The sequence below is a fragment of the Salvelinus alpinus genome, chromosome 32 (genome assembly GCF_045679555.1).
Source record: "Salvelinus alpinus chromosome 32, SLU_Salpinus.1, whole genome shotgun sequence".
Taxonomy (NCBI): domain Eukaryota; kingdom Metazoa; phylum Chordata; class Actinopteri; order Salmoniformes; family Salmonidae; genus Salvelinus; species Salvelinus alpinus.
The window spans coordinates 12,692,874-12,714,748 of NC_092117.1; the positions used below are offsets into that span (position 1 = coordinate 12,692,874).

Below are 21,875 nucleotides of genomic sequence, written 5' to 3' on the forward strand. Positions count from 1 at the left end.
GTGATCAAATACTTATGCATGCAATAAAATGCAAATGAATTACTTAAAAATCATACAATGTGATTTTCTGGATTTTTGTTTTACAATTCCGTCTTTCACAGTTGAAGTGTACCTATGATAAAAATGACAGACCTCTACATGCTTTGTAAGTAGGAAAACCTGCAAAATCAGCAGTGTATCAAATACTTGTTCCCCCCACTGTATATACATACATACATATACTTTTTTTTAGAACATACCTGTATTATTCCCCAAACCCTACCACCCCTCCCCCAATTGGAGTAAACTAATAATCAATAACACTTAGGCTTCTACCTTCAGTTTATACATCTTATACACATTTTACAGACACAATCTCTTTTACAATAGTTATATTTGGCTTGTTTTTAGTCCTTCCTCTATTTCTGATGTTCATCCAGTTTGATTTCTATTTGTAACGGTGCTATTTCACAACATTTCTGAACCGTTTTAGGTTTTAGATAGCACCTTTTTTTCTAAGAGTGTAGGCACACTATGGTTTTGCCTCTGAGCAGAGGTAATATACTGGACACACTCTATGGGTCGCTAACAGAATTAGCACAACAGAATATCTCATCAGAGTAGCCAAAACAGGAAAATCCCTGTATATTACCCACTAGAGCAGAGAAGGGCAGTCCTGACAGCTGTGTGCACTATGCAGACATGTGTTCCAGCTCAGATCTAACATGCCTGGTTCCACATAACATTGATCTACATTCAAGACCTTGAGCTTATTCAGGACGGACGGAGGATGCAAGGTTACAAAGCGTTTATATAGAAATATGCTGTGTGGATTACCCTTTGGAGAAAAGGTAATGGTGTCACCTCATTTCTATCTGGAATGTTCTGAACATTTCATCCTTCTGAGCACAGCCCATGAATGGCTGATTCGTTAAATCAGGTTTAGAGCTAAGCTGGAATGAAATCCTGCAAATCCAGCAAAGCCAATGAAGTGGAAACAGCCACTCCAGCTGTAACCGTGACCATACTTTAGACAGCAGTGTATAGTATAAACTGTCCTCACCCAACAGGGTTAGTTTCAGCGGGAGGATATAAACTATATATATATTTTCATAGTCCTCCCTCCCTCTGCGCCTCCTGGGGTGTATTATATTCTGGTTGTTCACTGTACTGTGTGCTTCATTCAAGGCCCTGCAGTCTGAAGGCTGGCTGAGAAAGAGCTGCACATGGAGATTAAAAGTCTCTTTCTCTGACAGATACACACACGAAGGCATTCTCATGTGCAAACACTGGTATTCACACACTGTAATTTGAGGTAAAAGTCAGCAAGCACTAAGTTAGCTGTTCTTTCTTTTGACATTTGTCCAAATTCTCAAGTTGGGGCGCTTTTTTTTTTACTAAAGGAGTGAGCAGGACGTTGTTGTAGTCATTCTCAGCCTTACTGGCCACAAGCAGAAGTGTCATATAATCTTAACACCGACTAAGGTCAGTGAGTGACTAACCTATAGAGAACGGTTACTATTTGAGAAGGTTCTGTCACACACATTTCCGGATGGATATTGTCATTTATCGTGTAGTAATGAAGCCCCACCTCGCAACCCATGCAAAACTGTTCACACCCCTCTTGTTGGCGGAGTGAAAATTGTGGGGTTTTAAAGCTAATTTCCCGCAATTCTACACATTTTTACAGGGCAGGAATATTTGTTTTGCTGTTTTAAAGCTCATTTTCTGCAATTCTACACATTTTTGCTTGTCTTATGTGTGTTTATATGATATGGGGTCGAAACCAGAATGTTCCAATACGGTCCGTATTGATCGCGGTCCGCCAGTTGAGTATGGGGGCTATAGAGCATCTTAGAGTCAGGAGCTTTTCCTGATCACATGATCTGACATGGATAAACGCTGGGCCCTAGTTGTAGCCTACAACATAGCATAGTCACACAGAAACAGACAATCTTCATACTCTGCTCTTGTTTGGAGCACTTTGTAACAACTTTATTGCAAAAATACAAGTTCCATCTGCTAGCACAGCATTTACAAACTAAGTCCAAAATGGAAATCTGTCAACCCTTCCTTTATATTACCAAGAAAACACATCCTCTTAACATTTAAGTTCGAAGGATATCATTATCTGTACACAAATTTACACTGTTCAGCTGTCGCAGAATCTGTTTATTAGCATGTTAAATAAAAGAAAATGGACACCTGTCACCTGCTCTTCTGCTGCCAATCCACGAGGGGGCAGTGTTGCATAATGTACACAAACTAAGGATTATTAATTCCTTTTCATCAAAATGACTCACTAACGTGGCACTCTTTGGTTAAGTGTTTAACATCTGCAACAATCCAATTACATTTCTGTTTCAGAGACTGTTTTCCCCAAAGAAGGACAACACCACTCGCACCCGGTGAATTGCACTGCAGTTGAGCATCCTAAATTCTTTATTAACCATATGATTTTAGCAATTGTTTTATCTTAAGACACTCAACTTTCTTCATTAAGCTCCATTCTCTTCATATTTCCTCAGTCATATCTACAGTGTAGAAAAATACGTGTACAAATATTCCAAAACAAATCAGCAATATCGTAGAAAGCAACAAAACATCATTTAGTAATTTCCTCCATTTCAGATTGTAGATAACGTAAGTGTATTTTGTAAGGCTGTAGCTCGCTTTTCCTCCCAAGCCAAAAAAGCGACTTCACTGTAATTGGGGCTCTAATGATCCATAAGTTTACATCATCAGATCTAAAATCTGCCTCAAAAACGAGACAAAGTTGGCTTTTGTTGTATTCCAGAGCTACTGTATAAATCAGCGTCTTAGTAATATTTGGGTTGAGATTTCAATTAGGAACTAATTAGCCATCCCCGGTGTTGGCGCATCACAAAGACAAAACATCAAGAAAAAATTTAAATGGGTCTAACGTTCAAGATTCAACAAGTACGATTTGCTAAAAGCCATTGCATTGACACAGCGTGAAAGTCAGTTCCCATATATGTTCTCTGTAAAGTACACTGTCACTACATTCTCTCTACGAGTCTAAACCTCTGTACTTCCTTAGCACTCCAGATCACCATCCTCTAAATACCCCAAGTCTTTAAAGTACAAAAACCGGTTAATAACATTGAGAATCTCCCGTAACAATGGGAGAAATGTCAATATAAATAAAACAGCAACAGATAAAACTATCTCAACACTTCTGAAGTGAACTAAACTTGTTTAAACGCAGTTAGGTAAATTCACTGCACTAAGAAAATCTCATTATTACTTTATAACGTACTCTAAGCCGAGTGATTCCGTCAGTCGTAGATGTGCTGAACAACCGTGCATAGCTGCAGGGCCGTGGAAAGCCTCAAGAGAAAAGTCTAGGGTCCTTAGCCCTCTCTAACTGAGAGACACACAGGCCCATTCTACAAGAGGGCTCTAATCACCAGACAGTGCTAGCTAGTTGAAACAATGCAAAGTACAGCAGGTCTATGGCAGAGTATATACAGAGGCTGAAAGATTAGTTTGACAATCTATACACTACTTACCCAGGGCACCCTAAAAATGATAAATACAGTAGTACAGTAAGTAAATAAATCTGAAAGCTCAGAAGGTCCTGTTTTAGTGTCAGTATACAACGAGGAGAGGAGAGAAGAAGGTGTTGTCTCTTCCTATCCAGACAGGGAAGGGTTGGTGTGAGGAAGAAGCCTTATGATGCATCCATTTCACTGTCTAATACCTGTTAAAGAATAATTCATGACTGACAACAACAAAAACCTCCCCACCCCGTTAACTCAACGTCCGTCTTCAGTCTTTGTCTGTAACAGGCTTCCTCAAAGGGTTTAATCGTGACCCCTGGGAACATCAGTGGAACCGCTAAACTTGCAGCTGCATTGGTGCTGATGTGTCAACGGGGGAATGAGGGGTGTCCTAAACTCCAAGAGGCACAATGCCTCTCGCCATCCACCTCAGTGGACACTCAGTGCAAGGCTTTCACAACCCCCTTCTACCCAGCCTGGACTCTGTCACCTTCCAATGTTGTTGGCATCGCTCTGGATCACACCATCTTTAAACAACCTTAGATGAGGCTAAACATAAACTCTATCGAAATAGACCAGGTTTAGGACCAGATAGTGGTTGGCCTGTCTGGTTAAAGAGGTTTGGGGCGGGGTTATACTATAGACAGTAATTGATGGGAAGCGAAAGGGCCACAATCTGCTAGAACAACGTGCCCCAAGATCGCTGTTAGTCTCCCTAACACTCAGGACTAGAGTCTGACTTCTACAGCCCAACAGGGAACAGAGACAGAAAGAAGACAGAGAGAGAAAGAGGGGGTGTGTGTTGGGAGTGAACTGGGTCTGTTTGTAGGGTGACGGTGAGCTGGATCAGCTGGCAGGCCGGAAGCGGGCCATATAGGCCCAACAGGACTGGCAGTAGTGGCGGGAGGGCTCGGTGGGCAGCTGTTGGCACAGGGAACAAAGTGGGGCACTACCGGGGCCACGGGATGAGGCCCTCATTCGAGGTTGGTCAGGTTTCTGGGTGGGCTGATGGAGGGGGTGAGGGTCCCGCATGGGCATGGACGGTGGTACCATCCTGTAGTCGGGAGTCCTCCAGTCAACATCCGGGGGTACGTCCAGGCGGAGGGGCTGGGTGGAGGTCTCGTTGGACAGCTGGTGGTAGGCTGGGTGGTGTTGGGGAGGTAGGATTGCGTTGATCCTGCTGGGTTGAAGGGGCTGCCTGTAGCCGTTTATGGTGCCTCTAGGGGGGGCAGAACGGCGGGGGTGGGAGAGGGTGGCGTAGCCCGTGTCTGGGTGGCTGTAGTACCCAGGGCCAGGGCCGGTTCCTTCCCTGGGCTGGGGGAGAGAGGAGGACCCGGATGGAGGTGTCCTGCGAGGTGCCCGCGGTAGTGTGCCGTAGCTCAGTGCAACACTGTGGTAGTTTTCACGGGAGAAAGCTTCACCCCGGTCAAACACAGCCAGAAACTGGTCTCCCTTCTGGTGATCTCCTGTGGGGGCAGATCATCGTTAGAACAGAGCAGAGAACTAGCTATTCCAGTACAGGCACAGCGGGAAACACAATGTACAATCAAAGAGCTCTGTGAATTTGTTCCTGTCACATTTTCTTTTCAAAAGGGTAGTTTTGAGATATTTATATTAATATTTATTTATGTTGAATAAATTACTGTGAAAATGCATATTTCAGAATCTAGACATACTCCATATGTTAGAGAACACTATAAGTAGTATAATGACACCAAGATGTTGTCTGTATCACGTACGATTAACAGATCATTATGTCTTACAGGAGGCATGTATAGGTCTAAAATGGGCCTAAAATGCCCACTTTCATCATGATTTTCTCAAAAATGGTTTGTGACACAAATGTAAATAGTATGTAAAACATCCTTCCTCCCAATGAAGTTTCAATGTGAGAATTGACTGAACAACCTGGGACACCCAGAAATAGATTCTGCTCCCGCTGGCGTTGAATCGCCTCAACCATGCAGTGTGACCAGACATACAGAGACAACAAAAGGAATAACAGACAGTGAGCGTGTGATGTGATCCACGTCTGATAGGGCCATGATGGTGCTGTGGTTTGATGACGGGAGGTGGAGGGGGCTGACGGTTACCTGAGCGTCCCAGATAGGGCCCCGAGGAGGGGGGCCGTGCTGCCTGCTGAGGGGGGTGCTGGGACAGTGCTGGGGGGCTGTAGTGGTGGTTGTTGTGGACGTATTGGTGTTGGGGTTCGGGTGGAGAGAGGTGGGTGGAGGAGGGAGGGAGGTGCAGGGAGGACGTGCTAGGGTGACGTGCGGTGACTCGGGGGTCCGCATGCTTTGGCATCCTGGTAACTGGGGGCTCCTTATTTTTTTTATTAAAGAAAAAAGAACGAGGTTCAGTTTGAGAGAGAGAAAGAGAGAGATCCACCACAAGGTGAGAATACCCAGCAGTTGAGAGGCAGAAAGGAGAGGAGAGGGAGGATGAGAGGAAAACAGATGAGTTAAAAAACAGGTTGACAAGGGACGGCTGACCCACAAATGAAAACAAAACGAAAACAACACAGTCAGGATTTCAATGGCAACACAAACCTCACCATCTATTCATATAATGCAACAGAACCATGTCTAGCGCTGGTCTTTGTTCTTCAACCAAAGAAAGTAAGCTGAACACAAGGTTAAAAGCTTAATGGACTACCTGAATGATTTATGGATCATTTATAGATTCCGCCTCTGGCATTTTGCTGAGTGAAGATCACACCACTAGAGGCTCCAGCACGGCAGTTACATTATGTGAACACCAGATGGAGGTATGACAGTATGAAACAATCATATCCACTGCGAGGGAGGTGTGACGATGATAAGGTACACTGATGGTACATGATGATGTAATGACGTGCTCGCCAAAGCTAACACATGCAGCTCTGAGTGGGAGTGACAGCTGTGGCATTCCCCAGTCAGGAACTGAGGCTTGCGTGTAAGGCTCTGTGTTTGTGTGTATGACGTATGCACAGTGTGTATGCATGTGTGTGTGACGTATCCACAGTGTGTATACATGTGTGTGTGTGTGTGTGTGTGTGACGTATGCACAGTGTGTGTGTGTTAGGGCTGAGCAATTAGTGTTTTTTAAAGGCATTTCGTTTTTTTATTTTTTATAATCACGTTTTTCGATTTAGGTTAAAACACTTCTTTTTTTTTACATTAAATGCATTATGAAATATGACCTTTGTAATTTAAATTCCAAAGCCAAACATTTAAAACATTCCATTATCTCTAACACAGAATAAAACAATTAATAAGAGCCCATTACTGCTTACCACTTATTATGAACATTACTAAAATCAAATATTTCAGTTGTGATTAGATTAGACGGTTGTCTGGCTGTCAGGAGGTAGCAGCCAGACAGCCATCTAACGTTATCTTTGTGCTCCCCAACGAGTCATACTATTTAGCTAGTTGGCTCGAAAAGGGTAGCCGTGATCATTGGGTTGCCACAGCTGCCCATGCTGAAGAGCTGTCTGACAAAATCACTATTTTAGTAGGTTTCAAGACTGCTACAACTATCAATCGGGTAGAGCTACCTCGAGTCACAAACTGTGTCTATCCCTCTCGTCACTGTGTTGGTTAGGTTCCTCTCTGTGTGGGAATGGGAAGACGAGGTGCAATGGATTCTGGTCATTGTAGTTAATTACCACATTTTCTGCACTGAACTAGGTTGAATAAGTGCCTATTGAGTCTTCAACTCCCTACAGCGTCCCACAGTTCATTCTTTATTTGATGTCTCTCGTGCTTGATATGATTTCTCTCCAGAGAAACGGCGCATTCAGCTCACAAAAAAACGAACAAAATGTTATTTATTTAATTACATTTTAGTCATTTAGCAGACGCTCTTATCCAGAGTGACTTCAAGTAATTGAACCACCCTCTCTCAGTTGTTTAATAAAAAAAAAAAACATTTTGGTTAATCGCTTAGCACTAGTGTGTGTGTGTGTGTTTGTGTGTGTGTTTGTGTGTGTGTGTGTGACTCACGAAGCTGCGGGAGGGGGCGAGGTGTTCCGGTCGTCCCCCTATGACTGTGCCACTCAGACTGCGGGTGATGCGACGGAGGTTCTCAGCACTGTAGTTCTCGTCATCTGCGAGTGGTCGCTCACATGACCCAGGCTACAGGGAAACAACAGACACATCGTGTCAAACGCCCTCCTACACACACAAACACATGCCTGTACAGACACAGGGGCTGACACAAACACATGCCTGTACAGACACAGGGGCTGACACAAACACATGCGAGTCCAGCCACACACGTCACTCAGATACAGCCTTCGCACATCTGCACCAAATCACTACACGCAGCCTCAACACACATCGAAACACACAGCTTTGAACACGCATCACCACTCACAGCCCTGAATCTCACGACTAGCCAACACACACACACATACACATATATACAATGCCTTCGGAAAGTATTCAGACCCCTTGACTTTTTCCACATTTTGTTACCTTACAGCCTTATTCTAAAATGGACTGAAAAAAATATAATCCTCAGCAATCGACACACAATACCGCATAATGAAAACGCTAAAACAGGTTTTTATTTTTGTGTGCAAATTTATTCAAAATATAAACAGAAATACATTATTTAGATAGGTATTCAGACCCTTTGCTTTGAGACTCAAAGTTGAGCTCAGGTGCATCCTGTTTACATTGGTCATCCTTGAGATGTGTCTACAACTTGATTGGAGTCTACCTGTGGTAAATTCAATTGATTGGACATGATTTGGAAAGGCACACATCTGTCTATATAAGGTCCCACAGTTGACAATGCATGTCAGAGCAAAAACCAAGCCCTGAGGTCGAAGGAATTGTCTGTAGAGGTCTGAGACAGGATTGTGTCGAGGCACAGATCTGGGGAGGGGTGCGGAATAACCTCTGCAGCATTGAAGGTCCCCAAAATGCAGTGGCCTCCATCATTCTTCAATGGAAGAAGTTTGGAACCACCAACCGCCGCCCTGCCAAACTGAGAAATCGGGTGAGAAGGGCCTTGGTCAGGGAGGTGACATAGAACCCGATGGTCACTCTGACGGAGCTCTAGAGTTTCTCTGTGGAGGTGGGAGAACCTTCCAGAGGGACAACCATCTCTGCAGCACTACACCAATCAGACCGAAGCCACTCATCATTAAAAGACACATGGCAGCCCACTTGGAGTTTGCCAAAAGGCACCCAAAGACTCTCAGACCATGAGAAACAAGATTCTCTGGTCTGATGAAACCAAGATTGCACTCTTTGGCCTGAATGCCAAGTGTCACGTCTGGAGGAAACCTGGCACCATCCCTACGGTGAAGCATGGTGGTGGCAGCGTCATGCTGCAGGGATGTTTTTCAGCGGTAGGGACTGGGAGACTAGTAAGGATCGAGGGAAAGATGAACGGAGCAAAGTACAGAGAGATCCTTGATGAAAACTTATCCAGAGCGCTCAGGACCTCAGACTGGGGCAAAGGTTCACCTTCCAACAGCACAACGCAGGAGTGGCTTCGGGACAAGTCTCTGAATGCCAGAGCCCGGACTTGAACCTGATCGAACATCTCTGGAGACCTGAAAATAGCTGTGCAGCAACGCTCCCCATCCAACCTGACATAGCTTGAGAGGATCTGCAGAGAAGAATGAGAGAAACTTCCAAAATACAGGTGTGCCAAGCTTATAGTGTCATACTCAAGAAGACTCAAGGCTGTAATCACTGCCAAAGGTGCTTCAACAAAGTACTGAGTAAAGGGTCTGAATACTTATGGAAATGTGATATTTCATTTTTTTAAATTAAATAAATTAACAAAAATTCCTAAAAACCTGTTTTTACTTTGACATTTTGGGGTATTATGTGTAGATTGATGAGGGGGAAAAAATATTTTATCAATTTTAGAATAAGGCTGTAATGTAACAAAATGTGGAAGAGTCAAGGGGTCTGAATACTTTCAGAATGCACTGTATGCACACAAACGTACACACAGCACGTGGATACTGACCTTGGAGTGTTGTGTAGGGCTGCTGGTGTAGCCTGGCGTTCTGTAGGCATGTCTCTCTAACTCGGCTGTGGGAGTCTTGGAGCGGCCAGGTGCAGCCAGCCCAGACAATAGCTTCCTAGCCGCTGCAGATACAACACAGAGACACAGTATTAGGGGTGGACAGCTCTCGCCCACTTACTCTTTCTCAATCATTGTTTCTCAGTCCCGCCCCCCTTTTTTTTTTAACAGTGGTCACTGGTCAGTGAATATCTTACGCTGCTTGTTCGTAGTGGGCTGGGGGCTGACTCCGCGTGGGGCCCGGGGCAAGCTGGGGGCCTGTAGGCTCGCTTGGTACAGAGAGTCTAACTCTGACAGCTCCTCGCAGGGCGACCCCACCACAGGGGCAGGCTGGGAGTTGTAGAAGCGGGTCACGTTCTCTGCCCAGTGATCCACTGGCATGGCGGCTCCTGACCTGTAGTCCCCAGACGCCGGGGAAGGGGTCCGCCCTGGTCGGCTGGGGGCGGGTGGAGGGTAGTGGGAGTCTGTGGGAGGGGTGTAGAAAGGGGAGTCGACAGCATCAGGCCGGCCCAGGCTCAAGCCGGACCAGTTCCGGGTGGGAGGGGGAGGAGGACCGAGCCTGGAGGTGTTGGAGGAGATAGGGACAGGGGAGCTGTGGTTCTGATGGGCAGGAGGGGGCTGAGAGGGGCACAGGGAAGGCCGTCTGGGGTAGGCATTCTCCATGTTGGCGTGGCCCCTTTCCTCTGAGGTGTGGCTGACTGGGGAGGGTGTCCTGGAGTGGGGGTGTGGGGTGGGCAGAGTCTGGGCTGCGGGTTTACTGTTCCAGTGTGGGGATGCAGCTGGCTTGTAGTTGGGCAGAGCTGGAGGCTGGTCATGGCCTCCCTCAGTATGGCTCTCGTCCCAGCCGTCCACGCACAGGGCAGGCAGGGACATGGCAGCGTGTTTGTGGAGAGGTCTCACATGAGGGAGCACGCCTGACATATCCAGTCCTTCCCAGCGCCCCCTCGCCTCCGCCACGTACCCTCCTGTGGTTGACCCTGTGTGAGGGCTTGGGGGCATAGAGACAGGGGGGTGGCTCGAGGGCTCAGGGAGTGAGTTTTTACCGGAGGGGAGTGGCTTAACGTGGAGAGGAGAAGGCATGCTTCTGGTGGCTTCCAGGACTGCTTGCGGTTGGTCCTCCTGGACGTCCATCAACAGTATTTTGATTGGGACAGGCTGTTCACTAGGAAGGAGGAGGAAAGAGGCTCACGTTATGGGCTGGTTAGTGAATCATGGCCAGGCATCTCTCATTGGTCTGAGCTCTGAAACAGAGGAGGAGTTTGTGTTGTAGGTCTAAAACGTGTGTGTGTGTGTGTGTGTGTGTGTGTGTGTGTGTGTGTGTGTGTGTGTGTGTGTGTGTGTGTGTGTGTGTGTGTGTGGGTGTGGTTGTGGGTGCGTATGTGGGTGCGTATGTGGGTGTGTGTGTGTGCGGGTATGTGAGTTTACTGTGCGTGTGAGCGAGATGACTGTGAACGTGTGTCATGTTCCTGTAACAGATGTACTCTTTATGGACTTTGGTACAGGCTAGCCCAGGGGACGGCTGGGTTGGCTCAGAACCGGACCCCTGGGAAAGGCACTCGTGTCTGTGGACCCCCCCCCTCACAGCAACCCCCACAAGACTAAACAGTAAACACACACACAACCCTCCCTCCACAAAACACAGCAGCGTCAGCTGCATTTTCACTGAATACGATGTGGCTTTAGCAAATATTCGTACATCTTCAAACACAAGAGTCAAACAGTGTGTTAGGAAAAAAATATGTTGGATTAATGGATAGATGAAGGATAACATCAGCAAACTGATAAAACTCCAAATATTTAAGCCTACTTTAAATAACCTAGGTTCAATGAAAGGAAACAGCATTTCTCGCTTTGTATGCACATTGAACACAACTTCTACCTATAAATCAATGGTATTTTTCCTATACTACCTGCAAGGCATTTTGCATGTTAAAGAATAAACCAGGACTGTGTGATCCCTTGTTCCACTCCTTCCAGAGTCACATGAGGAGCTCAGCCAGGAGTGTGGGCAGAACAGGGCAGGTCAGCTGGAGGACAGGAGTCACAGGACACAGACAGGAGACAGTGCTGGTACCTGGGGGGCCCCTGGGGACAGGGACAGGGCTGATCCTGCTCCTCTGTCTGCTCCTGATCCTGTTGCTGGGGTCTGTCTTCCTGCTGCTGCTGTTGCATGCGCTGCTGCAGGCCCCGCGCTCTCCTCATGCACTTTTGCAGCCGGGCCTCAGCCACTGTCCTGCTATGAGTGTTAGCACCGCCCTCATGCATGGGAAGCCTGAGTTTAGCTACAGGGCGAAAAAAAAGGGAAGGAAAGCAGAAAAGAAAAAAAGAAAAATGCAGAAAATAAAGAGCTGAGTTATGGAGATGCATGCAAAAACACTTGGCACAAAACTAAATCATAGGATTAGACTTGAAATAATGGGGGTGGGGTTTGGGAGGGGAGGGTTTTGGGGTCGAGGAAAACACAAACGGGCACCACACTTGGTACATTAAAATGGACACAAGCTAGGGAAATGAATATCCACAGTGACTCTTAAAAGATTCTGTTCATATGGCACAATGGTTAAATCATATCGAATAATGTTAAATTAATCAAAGTGAATTATGTTAAGCCCAAAAACTTAAATTGATGGTTTTAAGCTGAGCCCTTCCCTAGGCGTAATATCTAAGAAGGCTGAGAAGAAACTAAAGGCTGTTCCTTGGTATTTTGACTCATACTGTATCGTGGCAGCTGAATTGAGAAATACAGAAGCAATTTTTCTTGGTTAGCTGGCGAAATATCTTTAGTTCAGACGCTTTTAGTACTCGACTTGACTTGCTGTAGATCTTAAACGGAGAAATGGGGTTTGTGGGACAAGGGTATACTGGGGTGCCTGACAGGGGAAACTGTGTGTGTGTGTGTGTGTGTGTGTGTGTGTGTGTGTGTGTGTGCGTGTGTGTGTGTGTGTGTGTGTGAGAGAGTTGGGTGTTTGTGAGCATTCCTCCGTGGACGAGTCAGGAGTATAATACACACATTCAATGTCCAAGACGCTCACGACAGAGACAGTGATACTGTGAAAGTTACATCAATACACAGATATACTAGGAAATGAGGACAAACAGACAAGAGACACACACCATACTAACAGACTCACTGGCATGTTGACATAACAGACCGAGGACACATTGTCCTAACTGAGCCTTTGGGAGACTTGGTTGTCATAACGCTGGGTTCCCCACCCTCTTTCACCCCCTGACCCGTCCCTCTCCGCACCGCCAGGCAGGCAGGCTAGTAACCACGGTGATGGGTAAACATGCCGACAACTCGCCTCGTTTCATTATCATCAGACAGAGACGGTTGGTAGACAGAGGGCTGCCGACCTTTTCAGCCTTCTCAAACTTGTGTTTAGACAGACCAAATTGTCCCTTCCCCTTGTCGTTACTCATTCAAGACTGCTCCTCGTGTTTATGGGCTTTTATTTTAGGTTTAGGCCTTATTGTAAGTGTGACTGGACAGAAAGCACAAATGTCATAATATTTGGATAAAACAAGAGCTACAGTTGAGGGCACTAAAAGGTTTGGGTTTTGTAACAAACTATCGCTAGGAGACGATAGAGCACCATGCTGCACACACATTGCGGCAATTATTCTTCCAATACAGTGGCACAAGTTAGTCTTTCAGGTATAGACTACTCATTTGACTGGTTCAAACCAAGTGACTCTGTGGCCTGGAAGTAGATAGTTGTCCAATAGGACCCTCAAGTTCACACCAAAGGTTAAAAAGTACCCTTCTTGTAGCATTCACATGATTAAAAATGTATAAATATATACAGTGGGGAGAACAAGTATTTGATACACTGCCGATTTTGCAGGTTTTACTACTTACAACGCATGTAGAGGTCTGTCATTTTTATCATAGGTACACTTCAACTGTGAGAGACGGAATCTAAAACAAAAATCCAGAAAATCACATTGTATGATTTTTAAGTAATTCATTTGCATTTTATTGCATGACATAAGTATTTGATACATCAGAAAAGCAGAACTTAATATTTGGTACAGAAACCTTAGTTTGCAATTACAGAGATCATACGTTTCCTGTAGTTCTTGACCAGGTTTGCACACACTGCAGCAGGGATTTTGGCCCACTCCTCCATACAGACCTTCTCCAGATCCTTCAGGTTTCGGGGCTGTCGCTGGGCAATACGGACTTTCAGCTCCCTCCAAAGATTTTCTATTGGGTTCAGGTCTGGAGACTGGCTAGGCCACTCCAGGACCTTGAGATGCTTCTTACGGAGCCACTCCTTAGTTGCCCTGGCTGTGTGTTTCGGGTCGTTGTCATGCTGGAAGATTCAGCCACGACCCATCTTCAATGCTCTTACTGAGGGAAGGAGGTTGTTGGCCAAGATCTCGCGATACATGGCCCCATCCATCCTCCCCTCAATACGGTGCAGTCGTCCTGTCCCCTTTGCAGAAAAGCATCCCCAAAGAATGATGTTTCCACCTCCATGCTTCACGGTTGGGATGGTATTCTTGGGGTTGTACTCATCCTTCTTCTTCCTCCAAACACGGCGAGTGGAGTTTAGACCAAAAAGCTCTATTTTTGTCTCATCAGACCACATGACCTTCTCCCATTCCTCCTCTGGATCATCCAGATGGTCATTGGCAAACTTCAGACGGGCCTGGACATGCGCTGGCTTGAGCAGGGGGACCTTGCGTGCGCTGCAGGATTTTAATCCATGATGGCGTAGTGTGTTACTAATGGTTTTCTTTGAGACCGTGGTCCCAGCTCTCTTCAGGTCATTGACCAGGTCCTGCCGTGTAGTTCTGGGCTGATCCCTCACCTTCCTCATGATCATTGATGCCCCACGAGGTGAGATCTTGCATGGAGCCCCAGACCGAGGGTGATTGACCGGCATCTTGAACTTCTTCCATTTTCTAATAATTGCGCCAACAGTTGTTGCCTTCTCACCAAGCTGCTTGCCTATTGTCCTGTAGCCCATCCCAGCCTTGTGCAGGTCTACAGTTTTATCCCTGATGTCCTTACACAGCTCTCTGGTCTTGGCCATTGTGGAGAGGTTGGAGTCTGTTTGATTGAGTGTATGGACAGGTGTCTTTTATACAGGTAACGAGTTCAAACAGGTGCAGTTAATACGGGTGCCCTGACTCTCTGAGGTCATTAAAGATCCCATGGCACTTATCGTAAGAGTAGGGGTGTTAACCCCGGTGTCCTGGCTAAATTCCCAATCTGGCCCTCAACCATCACGGTCACCTAATAATCCCCAGTTTACAATTGGCTCTTTCATCCCCCTCCTCTCCCCTGTAACTATTCCCCAGGTCGTTGCTGCAAATGAGAACGTGTTCTCAGTCAACTTACCTGGTAAAATAACGGTAAAATAAAAAAATAAAATAAATAAATACAGGTAACGAGTGGAGAACAGGAGGGCTTCTTAAAGAAAAACTAACAGGTCTGTGAGAGCCGGAATTCTTACTGGTTGGTAGGTGATCAAATACTTATGTCATGCAATAAAATGCAAATTAATTACTTAAAAATCATACAATGTGATTTTCTGGATTTTTAGATTCCGTCTCTCACAGTTGAAGTGTACCTATGATAAGAATTACAGACCTCTACATGCTTTGTAAGTAGGAAAACCTGCAAAATCGGCAGTGTATCAAATACTTGTTCTCCCCACTGTATATTTTTTTTAAACATTTGAGTCATGTAGTAGACGCTCTTATCCACTGTGACTTACAATTAGGGCATCTTAAGGTAACTGGGTGAGACAACCACATCACAGTCGTAGCAAGTACATTTTCCCTCAATCAAGTAGTTATCATGGCCAGCATCATGCTAGCAGTTAGCATGGCTGTCTTATGCACAACAGTGGTGAGGACTACAGGTGGAACCAACAGAGACACACATAGAAAAGACACAGGGACACAGACAGGTCGGTGGTGGTACAGTGTTCTAGCGGGGCGACTGGGCTGGCAGCAGGCACAGGGAGGCAGGTAAAGGCTACTTACACATAGCTTCACTAACCACTGACAGAGCGGCAGATACATCGCCAGCCTGCTCCAGCCGCAGAGACTGGTCTAGCAGCACCTCAGCGTCCGGCACACACCGCTCAAAGCTGTCCCCTTTGCCTAAAGAACACGCACACCAAAAGCAAAGCTCCTTAAACGCACCAAAAAAAGCTCTTTAAAACAAAAAAGGCACACTGTGGGGTTGAGTTAACTGAAGACTTATGTTTCACTTCAGAATCGCAAGTGCCTAGCACCACTTACCTAAATCACTGAATAGTGCTACAAATCTCACTAGTTCATCCAATTTCTCTCCACTACAAACGCAGCAAACAATCAAACATGTTTCTAATCCTCTGAATGAGGAAATGTCCTATTGTGTGTGTGTGTTGGAAAACAGAAGTCCCACTAGACAACCCACTCAGGGTGCTTTAAACAGGGAGCACTCAGACCAGACAACTGCTATATAAACGCACTCAGACAACTGCTATATAAACACACACACACACACACACACACACACACACACACACACACACACACACACACACACACACACACACACACACACACACACACACACACACACACACACACAGACACACACACACACAGACACACACACAGAGCAGGGCTGCCTCCCACATAACAACTAATACAAGTCATTGTTCTCTAGGTTGGGTCTGGAGCTGTGTCTGGGGCCTTACCCTGGTTCTGAAGCTCGTCTAGGTCCATGAACTTGCTGGGTCTGGGGTTGAACCCCAAGGCGGCCTCCTTCTCCTTCTCCTTCTTCCTCTGTAACTCCTGTTCCCTCGCTCGCCTGGCCACCTCCTCCTGCAGCTCGTCCAGCTCGCTGCGGCCCTCTCCCGCTGTGTCACACACGTACGCACGCACACACACACAAACACGTTGATATCGCAGCTTTCTATAACGTTCCCTGTTCTATATCAAGGAAGAAAAGGTGTGGGGAGTGACAGTGTGTACACTTCATCACACTTTGAGCACACAGAGACACAGATATGAATGAACAGAAACCATCTGCTCAGGGGTCACATGCCATGAAACCATTCCATTATGTGCAGCGCACGTGTGAGACAATAGTGTGTAAACATGATATGGTGCAGACATGCAGATTAAACATGGTGTGATATGGTGAACATGCAGACATTCACATTAAACATGGTGTGATGTATATACACACCCCCTAAAACAGACCCAAATCCAACGTAAAAATCACTTTCCCACACACATTGTGGGAAACACAATCACACACACGGACTCAGACCTACCCAGGCTTACGTGGCTGTTGCCTCTACATGAAGCCTTGACATCCTGCAGTAGAGCGCTGCTGCTCTTAGACTTGGGCACGGTGCGCCATGATGGACCTGAGCCAGACTTGGAGGGCTTCTTCAGACCGGTGTCCCTGAGAGACACGCAGGGAAACAGACGGAGAGGTCATACGCAGTTCACCATGTCCATGTGTGACTCTACCTTTTTCGGATATGTGAGTTACAGTCATCTGGAATCTTTCATAGTGGTCATAACGGTATGAATAGTTGACTGTACCTGTGTGCATTAACAGCATTGGGTCCCTCGCTGAGAGGCATGTCCAGGCTGACAGGACTGTTACTGTTCCTCTCGCTGCTCTCATAGCCGCTCTCCATCCTCTGGATGAGCCTGGGGGGCTGCTGCTCCATCTTATGGCCCCTGGGGGTCGGCAGGGTCCAAGAAGAGGCCATATTACCAAAGGGCCCCTGTCCTTTTCCAGTGACTGACCCTGTGGAGCCCTCGGCTGGGGCCCCACTGTCTTCAGGCAAGGTGGCCCCTAGGGGACTATACCCGGCCTGTCTGCGTTTCTCCCTGCTGAAGATGCTGTCTATATTGAGGACCTCTCTCCGGGGCCTCCAGGCCGGTCTGTAGCGTCCCCCGGAGGAGCTGGACTTGGACTCACTGCTGGTGCTGTCGGCCTCCCAGTCTCTGGACTTGGTGGCGGCCCCCGGCTCAACCCCTAGACCTCCAAGGGCCCCGGAGCCCGAGGAGGAGGCGGAGAGGGGCCGGCTGTGGATAATGTTGCTCATGGTCTCCTTGAAGTCCCTCAGTCGACTGGAGGAGGAGGACTTGGTTGCGGTGCGTGGTGCCTGCTGCTCTTTCAGAGTCTCACCTAGAAACCAGGGAGAGAGGGGAGAGAAAAGGAGTGAGATTGAAGGAAGGGAGACAGAGCGAGAGCGGGAGATAAAGACGTTAGTGGTATGATGTCATGTGTCGATGGGGGAGAGGTGGAAAAAGCAAGAAAATAATGGTCTGAAAGTGCAACGTGAGTGACAACTTTGGTGATAACTGATAACTGGACAGAACAAAATAAAATGGTGAGGACACACATATTACAGTATACTACACGATACCCTACTCCTGTACCTGATTCTGATCTTCTGGTTAAATTTGGAAAACCAAAATACTTTGAACTACTGAGGCACTGATTCTGATGAAGTGTAAGTTTCTAGATACAGTATATAGTCTCCTGAGCCATCATGCCCTTATTTCATAGGTCACTTGTCCCCTGGCTCTGCTGTGTGGTTGGTCACTAGTCTCCTGGTTCTACCGTGTGATTGGTTCCTGCATACCCTCGCTGTGGTAACCTGCAGACGTGGCCTCGTCAGTCTTAGAGCCCCGGCTCCTCTCCTCAAGTCGGCGAGGACGACTAGAGCTCCGCCTCCTGTCACAGGCCCCGCCCTTTCTGTCCACTGTCCCACCTTTCCTCAAAGAGTGGCACTGCACTGGTCCACTGTCCGCCACTTGGCCTTAGCAACAATGAGAAGCGGGGGAGGACATTTTGAATGACCGTTTATGTGGTTAGGACATGCGAGACATGATGACACATGATCAATGATTAACATGATTGGGTAATGGCTGTGGCTTTAATCCTCTATACAGTACATACAAAACTGTCTCAGTATGTTGGGGTGAGTATTACATGCATAATCCTAAGTAGTTGCATGTGTGCAAGGTAAAAGCATGAATAAATATATAGCTTAGTCTGTGTATATGCGTGGGAGTATACTGTATGTGTGTGTGTGTGTGTGTCAATGTGTGTATGAATGTGTGTGTCTGCGTGAGTGTGTGTGTGTGTGTGTGTGTGTGTGTGCATCTATTCCATATATATGTTTGTGTGTATGTATATAATAGGGCTGACCCCAATTAGTCGACTGGTCGATAGGCTGTTGGTCGACCGAGATTTTGTTTAGTTGAGCATTCAGCAAATATATAAATTTTTTATGGCACACGAGAAACCTGTCTGATTCGCGCCTATCTCAGTGAACTAATCCATTGCGGAGGCAGAGACAATCCATTGCGGAGGGCGCGGGGATGGAACGGTCCAAGAAGAAGGGGAGTGTGGCTTAAATGCACAAAGCACGTCTCGTTCCAGAATGTGCTCTCTCCCGCCAATTTGACAACATTCATTGTTTCATAACTTCATTGTGTGAATTGTTTTCCTTGATTGTTAGTGTCTATCAATTCCCCATTACATAGATCACCAGTATTACATTTACCGTTAATTTTCTAATCTGCAATGTTTGTTTGGTTATGGTAATTTATGTTAATGCATTCAATATATTATCATTACAGTCTTTACATTGTTTGCAGAGCACACAACCTATGCTACATTTGTGAGAAACAAGTTTTGGTGTATTTCATTCCAGTTTTGTCAATTTAGTCATTGTCGCTACTGTCAATGTTGAGTAAGGACGCGCACCTGATTACGCATAGAAGTAGACCTAAGCTACCTGGCCTGCGCGCAAATGTAGGCTTATAAATGTGCCCATTTGGGGCTGATAGTATTTCTGATTGTCGTAACTCACCACCACTAATGAGCTGTGGAGCTTCTCAAAGTAATGTTTTCTTCACCTCAAACAATTGAATTGAATTCCTCCGCCTCCTACCTGTGGTCTCCAGGCTGCTGTGTGAGGCTGCATCATTGTCCGGGTTACAGATGACGGTTCCCTGGGAGTCGGAGGAGAAGTGGCTGGCCATGGACTCATGGTGGGAGTGGGAGTACTTGTAGGAGTAGCTGTCTGTCGACGAGTCGGTGCGAGTGTCACTTGAGATGGATGGCTCCCGGCCTGATGACGACACATGATGAGCAAAACACGTCAGCATGACAACGGAACAGACACAGACAGCCTGCAGAGATAATGGGATAACACAAGCCGCGGTACCAGATGGGCGGGGTTTGCACTTTAGGGACTATTCCATTAGTTTAATTTGAAAGAAAACAGATAGTATTTGAACCCAGGCGTAGTATGTAACAGCCATCCTGTGTGTGTAGCAGTGATCTTGTGTGACGCGAGGCGTCTCGTACCCGAGTCCTCGCTGTCGTAGTAAGCCTTGTTGAAGTGGTGCAGGTCCAGGCGGGAGGGCAGGTCCTGCACTGACACGGGCGTCCCCCGGGGGTCAGCGTAGAGCAGTAGCAGGGGTTGATAGTGGCCCTTGATGCAACGCGACACCACGTCCTTCCACTTGGGCCCGATCTACCAGGAAGAGAGGAAAGCGCTGTCACAACTTTCCAGGGAAATCAAAATAAAGGTGTTTAGATGTGAGTATTCAGCCCATCCCTGATGTGAATCTCAAACTGTTGGGACAGAGAAACATCCAGAAAATTACACATAGAGCAATGCAAGTGAGCTCACATAAGAATGAGAGTTAGTAAAACAAAACATTTACAGTACAATATTTACTGGAAAACATGAACTGTCTGTAAGTGCCAGAGGGGCAAGAACCAAGAGTCACGAGGGAAGTTGTTATCAAGCAAAGTCTTTCCCTCCATTTTCCAACCCTGTCTTACCTCAACCTGGTTTTCCCAACGCAAGAGTGTGTGTTTGAAAGTCTAAATGTGTGTGTGTGTGTCTACAGTGGTGGCCGCTGTGCTCTGGCTCTCTATTGGCCACACCCTCCTGTCCAGCTGGCCAGATAAACAATGGAGGGATATCCACTGTTTCAGGCCACTTTTGTTCAAACCCTCACTGGCTCACATGCCGGCTTTACAGACACACAGAGGCAGACAGAGAGAGAGGCAGACAGAGAGACAGAAAGAAAGAGACAAAAAAAGAGAGAAAGCGCTACTTTGTGTGCAACTGTCCAGGAGTGAACGTACAGCACAGCCATTATGAGACTAAAGCAATGATAAGATAAGAGAGGAGAGAAGGAAGAGGGGAGAGAAGATAGAGGAAGGGGAAAAGGGAAGAAGGGATGTCAGAAAGGAGATGAGAGACCCAGACCAGTGGGTGGGGGGGGGGCTGAGAGAGATACACCACAGCTGGGTCAGCAGGCCAGGCGTGTGGAACTAACTAACTAACACCTCTGCTCGTTGCTCACACACCAAGTCACACTGGGAGACGGGACCTGACCTGGAATTGCAGGAGAAGCCAATCAGAAATCACACCCATGACTGCTCACAACACTGCTGAAGTGTGAACCACCAATCAGAGTTCATCCAGTTGACCTCATGTGACAGGCTTTGGGGTCCTCTCTTTGTCCATGATAAAGACTGTGGCAGGTTACATGTTTCTTTGCATGAACAACTGAACATACTTGTTGATTGTTGTTCATATTGTAATTTTCGTATGGTGTGAATATCCACCGTAGGATAATAAAGTTGACTAAGGGCAATTCCATGGTAACGGAATTACGCTGAGATTTTTCACTTTAAAATCTACACTAAACAAAAACCATTGATTTCAAAGTTTAACAAACCGTAGAGAACTCTATGCACAAGGACTACTTTTAACAATTCCCACTGAACATTTTACAAAAACCCATTTACAGGAAGAACTGTGCAGATACAAAGTATGGTAACAGAATAAAACTGAGTGAGATTTTACCGTAATTCTGTCACCAAACTTTGCATCCGCACAGTTTTACTGGTAAATGGTTTTTTTTGAACGGTGTAAATTGTTCAAAGCACTCTCAGCGTAATTCCGTTACCGTGGAATTTCCCTTAAACTAAACTACTACCATGACAACCATCCCTCCTTTGGCTGTCATGACAACACAGCCTATGTCACATATAAAAAATGGAGTAAAAACACCCCCAGCTCGTTAGTGAGTCAATGTAAACTAATGGCGCTGTGGGTGGTGAAATGAGCAACAAACACAGAGAGAGAGAGAGAGACAGAGAGAGAGAGAGAGGGCTTAGAATAGGTCCGATGGGCCAGGCCACTGTTTAGCAATGAAAGAAAACAGGTATTTCGCTGTTAAAACATGAATATCCTCTCCCTCTTGACACAGCAACGTGAAAGAGAGAGACAGAGACATTAACATATAAGAAGGAGGACTCATATCTGA

At 46.4% G+C, this 21,875-nt stretch overlaps 1 protein-coding gene across 7 annotated transcripts in view; it reads right to left on the reverse strand.

Annotated features, from left to right (window-relative positions):
* Positions 1-1,935: 1,935 nt before the first annotated feature.
* The window catches only part of LOC139562318 (ubiquitin carboxyl-terminal hydrolase 54-like), a 101,137-nt gene continuing 81,197 nt past the window's right edge, over positions 1,936-21,875 (reverse strand). For 3 of the 7 annotated variants that reach the window (XM_071379918.1, XM_071379920.1, XM_071379919.1), the window contains 13 exons: positions 19,894-20,062; positions 19,475-19,654; positions 18,158-18,334; positions 17,103-17,697; positions 16,826-16,959; positions 16,244-16,405; positions 15,540-15,659; positions 11,611-11,818; positions 9,734-10,698; positions 9,480-9,601; positions 7,490-7,621; positions 5,597-5,825; positions 1,936-4,969 (listed from right to left, as the gene is read on the reverse strand). In XM_071379918.1, coding sequence (XP_071236019.1) covers positions 4,350-4,969; positions 5,597-5,825; positions 7,490-7,621; positions 9,480-9,601; positions 9,734-10,698; positions 11,611-11,818; positions 15,540-15,659; positions 16,244-16,405; positions 16,826-16,959; positions 17,103-17,697; positions 18,158-18,334; positions 19,475-19,654; positions 19,894-20,062 — 3,813 coding nt within the window. In that variant the 3' untranslated portion in view covers positions 1,936-4,349. Of the gene's footprint in view, positions 4,970-5,596; positions 5,826-7,489; positions 7,622-9,479; positions 9,602-9,733; positions 10,699-11,610; positions 11,819-15,539; positions 15,660-16,243; positions 16,406-16,825; positions 16,960-17,102; positions 17,698-18,157; positions 18,335-19,474; positions 19,655-19,893; positions 20,063-21,875 lie in introns of those variants that run through there. The other 4 variants (XM_071379922.1, XM_071379921.1, XM_071379924.1 and 1 more) reach the window with 4 other exon arrangements.